General features: G+C 38.7%; 1 protein-coding gene across 1 annotated transcript in view; it reads left to right on the plus strand.

The window, feature by feature from the left end:
* Nucleotides 1-5,764, plus strand: part of LOC144066843 (CD82 antigen-like) — a 28,099-nt gene extending 22,335 nt beyond the window's left edge. Inside the window, exons 7-9 of the mRNA XM_077590221.1 lie at nucleotides 2,826-2,999; nucleotides 3,088-3,171; nucleotides 4,606-5,764. Of these exons, the coding sequence (XP_077446347.1) occupies nucleotides 2,826-2,999; nucleotides 3,088-3,171; nucleotides 4,606-4,683 (336 nt within the window). The 3' untranslated portion in view covers nucleotides 4,684-5,764. The remainder of the gene's footprint in view (nucleotides 1-2,825; nucleotides 3,000-3,087; nucleotides 3,172-4,605) is intronic.
* Nucleotides 5,765-6,000: the final 236 nt, after the last annotated feature.

Raw genomic sequence — 6,000 nt, forward strand, 5'->3', positions numbered from 1 at the left:
TCCCAGGTTAGCTGTATTTTCCCCGCCTCCACCCTGACTTTCATATGCAACTTATCGAGGATTCTACTCATTATCCATTGAAACAATTTTATGTGAAGTTGCAGCCTCTTAACTTTTTTTGTGTTCACTTGCTGTACTCTTACGTGATATTGTATTGTAAAATTTCACGAAAAATTGGCTTCCTTGGCTGCTTGGGAGCTATTTATTACCTTCTAAATATTCCGTAAATGATGCACACAAATGTCCTCACAATAGGATAACGAACGACTACTTGCCAATGAGAAGTAGTATATACGCCATTCGCACTGACTAACGGGGGGAAAAACACTGAAAAAATGCAACGCTCTGCCCAGTGCTCGTAGAGACATTACACGAGGGAGTTGCGACCAGAAAGACAGTGCCCATGATGTTCTTATGAGCAGCCTCTCGTATCCGCTGTATGCTCGTATATCAAAATTTGTCTCGTATCTCAAGATAAATATTTGCCCGAAATTTTACTCGTATCTCAAATTGCTCGTATGTTGGGGCACTCGTATGTCGAGATTCCACTGTAAAGTGGTACCTCGAGATACGAGCTTAATTCGTTCCGGGACTGACCTCGTATGTCGATATTCTTGTAACTCGAACAAACGTTTCCCATTGAAATGAACCAAAAACAAATTACTTCGTTCCAACCCTCTGAAAAAAGACCAAAAACAGGATATTGGATTGGAAAAAATGTTTTATTTGTTCTAATTCGCCATCTATTAACAAAGTAACACATAACTAGTGGTTTAATATTACTAAAATGTCTTTTAATAGTACTAAAATTATACGGATTTCGAAGGGGGAGAGGGGGAGAGAGAGACGGACAGAGTCAAAGCACGTCAAAGCCCTCGTAACCTAACATAAACAAATTTAAATGATCTTGGATTACGATGCAGACACACTCAAAAATTAGTTTAATTGAACCTAACACTAAACTTAATTCTAATTTTGTTTGACATTTTGACACCTTTCTTCTCCCGGGTTGACTCTTTTTGCCCCGCCTCCACACTGACTTTCACATGCAACCTAGATGTTTGCTTTTGTATTCCCTTCAAAATATTCCCAAAATGATGCACACAAATGTCCTCACAATAGGATAACGCACGATCATTTGCCAACGAGAAGTAGCATATATAACTCTCGTATTAGGGATCGCCTCGCAATGACTAATGGGAAAAAACAACACTGAAAAAATGCAACGCTCCGCCCAGTGCTCGCAGAGACATTACAAAGAAGGAGTTGCGACCAGAGACATTACACGAGAGAGTTGCGGGGAGAGAGACAGTGCCCATGATGTTCTTATGAGCAGCATCTCGCGTCCGCTGTCTGCTCGTATATCGAAATTTTACTCGTACAGACGCTCCCCTACTTACGAACGAGTTAGGTTCCAAGCAATTGTTCATAAGTTGAATTTGTTTGTAAGTTGATTCAGTGCTATATTTTGTATTATAATTTATGTTTAAGGTCTATATAAGTATATTGAAGGTTTATATAAGTGCATTTGTATGTTTAAGGCTTGTATAAGTAACACGCATTGGTTTGTACTAAAAAAACTTTTAATAAAATGGAGAGAATATGTACAGTACTGTATAGAGAGAGAGAGAGATTTATGTATTAGAAACTGGCAGAAAGAAGCGATCTAACGACGATTGCACAGTTTTCTTCTTTTTTTTTCATCATAAATGATGCGGTAGCACTGTATGGCATCATTAAATTAATTTGCTAACTTTGTGCAACATTCAATATTTGGGTCCTGCTGCTCGATCTTTCTGTTTATAAATGGTACTGATGGTCGAACGATTCAAGTTGTATGCCCGTACAACGCTCACCACTCTCGCGTGCATCAAGCTTTGTTATTATTGCCACTCGTTTCAAATGAAATGGCTTGCCTCTTCCTTGCACCTCCCTCACTAGAAGCCTTTCACTTTTCACCAACCATATTCAATAATGGCTGCACGAGATATTTCATGATAAAAATGAAAAAGGTTCTTTGCGCACTGGAGATATGTCACGCACTTACGCAACTTAGGCAATTTACGCAACTTACGCACTGCAACGAACTGGGCAGAGGAAGGTGGATGCTGGGTGAGCTGAGCGCTCACAGCGCCAGGCGTCGGTATTAGCGGCGGAAAGAAGCACTACTCGGAAAAAGGCGCGCAATACAAAATCGAACTTACGAACATTTTTCGACATAAACGCAATTTGCAGACATGTTCGTATGTACCGTTGTTCGTAAGTCGTATGTTCGTAAGTAGGGGAGCGTCTGTATCTTTAATTGCTCGTATGTCGGGGTGCTCGTCTGTCGAGGTACCACTGTATATCAAAATCTGTCTCGTATCTCAAGGTAAATATTTGCTCGAAATTTTACTCGTATCTCAAATTGCTCGTATGTTGGGGCACTTGAATGTCAAGGTATTTACTGTATAGATTTTGCAAGGTCGTCAAGTATCTGAACTGAATAATAATTTGTGAGCTTGGTAGCTAGTTAAGTAAAGACTAGAACAAGCAAATCAAGGACTTTTTTTCCTTGTCTGTGAGAACCTACATGGCATTACAATGCAGCCAGTAGCAGGAATATGAGTTTGAAGCAGGCAAGGCTGCTATTTAATCCAAATGACTCATGGAGAGGCGGTACATGGCAACTCTATTCGTGGAAAAGCCCTACAGTTCGTAACTATTTTTTGAAAGTCAAGTGTGCCAGTAATGACACCTACAGAAGTGTAGGATTTTTAAACTTGCTCAAGTGATTTCTAAATCACAAGATGTTTTGAGAAGGGTTTCATTCCTGTTCTCTGCAGATGGAATGCTGCGGCTGGAACGGTCAAGGAGACTGGAACGGAAACCTGGTTATCATCAACAGCTCTCAGCTTCTGTTTCCCTGCTCGTGCCACAACATCTCCCTCGCAGCTGGAAACGTCTCTGAGAGTGGCTTTTGTGAGGCTCAGACACCTGACTGGCCTGTATACGACACGGTAACATGCTTGTTGCTACTCTTTAGTCTGATATAATATCTTTGGTTTTCATTGAGAGTGAAAGCATAAACATTGATTTTCCCCGCAGGGTTGCGCTGTCAGCGTTGAGAACTGGCTTCTTACCAACATTGGAGTCGTCCTGGGAATATGTATTGCAATCGCTTTTATTGAGGTATGCAGGGAACCTTACTAGAAATTTGAATCTGGCTGTTGCGCGATGGTTGGATCATCCGAGATTTTGATGACATTCAAAATGTCAGATGGCTTCACGTGTCTCAAAAAAGAAGTGTTCATTGTTCTGCTGCGTTTTTGTCATTCATAGCAATATACAGACACTCCTCAACTTACGAACGCAATTGGTTCCGAGCGATTGTTCATAAGTTGAATTTGTTTGTAAGTTGATTTAGTGCTATATTTTGTATTATAATTTATGTTTAAGGCCTATATAAGTATATTGAAGGTTTATATAAGTGCATTTGTATGTTTAAGGCTTGTATAAGTAACACGCATTGGTTTGTACTGAAAAAAAAACATTTAATAAAATGGAGAGAATATGTACAGTACTGTAGAGAGAGAGATAGATTTATGTATTAGAAACTGGCCAAAAGAAGCGACCTAATGACGATTGCACAGTTTTCTTCTTTTTTTCATCATAAATGATGCAGTAGCACTGTATGGCATCATTCAATTGATTTGCAAACTTTGTGCAATGTTCAATATTTGGGTCCTGCTGCTCGATCTTTCTGTTTAGAAATGGTACTGAATGTGCAACGCTCAACCACTCTCACGCGCATCAAGCTTCGTTATTATTGCCACTCGTTTCAAATGAAATGGCTTGCCTCTCCCTTGCAACTCCCTCAATAGAAGCCTTTAGCTTTTTACCAACCATATTCAATATTGGATGCATGAGATATTTAATGATACAAATGAAAAAGGTTCTTTGCACACTGGAGATACATTCACGCACTTCCGCATTGCAACGAAGAAGGTAGATGCTGGGTGAGCTGAGCTCTCACAGCGCCAGGCGTCGGTATTAGCGGCGGAAAGAAGTACTACTCCGAAAAAGACGCGAAATACAAAATTGGACTTGCGAACATTTTTGGACTTAAACGCAATTTGCAGACATGTTCGTATGTACCGTTGTTCGTAAGTTGAATGTTCGTAAGTAGGGGAGCGTCTGTACTATCAAAGATAGTAATTTTTTAACTACATGACAATAGTATTTCATATGTACAATATTTGGTATAATGACAGTAACAGGGTTGCAAATCTGTACTGTTAGCTTTTTCTACAGACTAGACGCTAGCTCTTTAACTAGCCGTTTCTGCTGACCAAAAGGAAAAACTTATTATTTGTTCATTCATTCAGACAGTTATGTTGAAATCATAAGCAGCCTCTCGCGGCCACCTTGGCTTTCTCGTCTGCTCGTATCTCAGAATTGTCTCACGGCAAGTAAACTTACTCAGCAACGGCAGCTTTTAATATTTCGTGCATGGATTAATTTGGAATTTTAAAGTTGTGATTTAAAATATCTCAATTCCGGACTTATTGTGTCATAGGTTCACTTTGGCTGCCATTATTAATCTGATTTTTTTCTCTCTGGCAGCTACTTGGGATGACTCTGGCGATCTGCTTGTGCAAGAACGTTCACAGGGAGTACTACACCAAAGTGCCAAAGTATTGAAGTTTACCACGTTGAATTCGGCTTGAACTGAAGCTAACGCGGCATTTTCCACTTAATTTGAGGTCAAATGTTTTTTGCAAATGTAGAATTATGTGTTAGCTTTACATTTAGTTATATACTTCTTGTGAGGTATGTTTTTCTCAGACCAGTCTTGCTTGACGCACTTTAGAATTTTTTTGCTCTTAAACTTAATATCTGAGAGCTATGTTGCAAATGTTTTGACTGTATTAAAATAGCCTAGTTTAGTGGCAAAAAGAGAACAACAAAGAAGGAAGGTTGAACTTAAAATCACATCAAAATATGTGATGACAGTAATATTAATAGTGAATCATGTGTTTGTCATCACGTTCTCAAATTTGTTTCAATTCTTCCAAAGGTTTTTTAGGGGGGTTCTACAGCTGATTTATACAGCTGTCAAATCCCCCAACCTTGAGTCATTTATATATATACACACACACACACCAGCATTGTGTATAATTGTATTACTTTGTATATAATTTCATTTATTTCCTTGAACTTGACCCTGAAGTACTTCCATGTTTATCAATGCAAGCTGGTTACTCCTTTTACTTTCAAAGGTTTCTCATTCTCCTCTTTTGTACTTTTTGGCAATAACAGAAGTAATTTGTTACTAAAGAAAAACACTTTTATAATTGATTTCCAATGATTGCACTCGCAGTTTGTCTTGAGCGAGCACGAACATAATTGTCGTACAAAGACAATGTTTACTAAAAATGTTGGGGAAAAATGTTTTTAAAGCTTGCATGAAGAAATAGAAGAGAAGTGATTTGTCGTTGGGTTTTGAAAAAATTAGAATGTCTTCTATAATGTAGTTATTTTGTAACCTGACAAAACTGGTATTTTATTTCGTATAAATTGTCATCCACTATTCGTGTACAGTCACTATAAACAAAGCTTTATTTACACTTAACCCTGTAATGCTTTTCTTAAGGCTATGTCTTTTTGTAACAATGAAAAAGGACTGGTTGTGAAGCTGGCTAAGTAGTTTTGTACTCATATTATTCATTCTCTTCTGTTTCCTTTGCCAATAAATTCATTCCTATTGGGTGTCAATTATCAATACATGACCCCTTGTTGTGTTGGTTAATGAGTGTTTAAAAAGGGAGTCCTCCTGGAGTTCATTTCACAAAGCAGTTTGCATAAACTCGTCCAACTCTGATCTCAAAGTTAAACTACTTTGATGGGAAACTGTGCTCTCAGTTCCAACAGCCGATTTAAGTTACCGTAAAACCTCTACTTCAACGGCATGCCGTTCTTTTCCCCCGTAGTGCCGTTCAATTAGAGGGTGCTGCTCTA

Source organism: Stigmatopora argus, chromosome 2, assembly GCF_051989625.1.
Source record: "Stigmatopora argus isolate UIUO_Sarg chromosome 2, RoL_Sarg_1.0, whole genome shotgun sequence".
Taxonomy (NCBI): domain Eukaryota; kingdom Metazoa; phylum Chordata; class Actinopteri; order Syngnathiformes; family Syngnathidae; genus Stigmatopora; species Stigmatopora argus.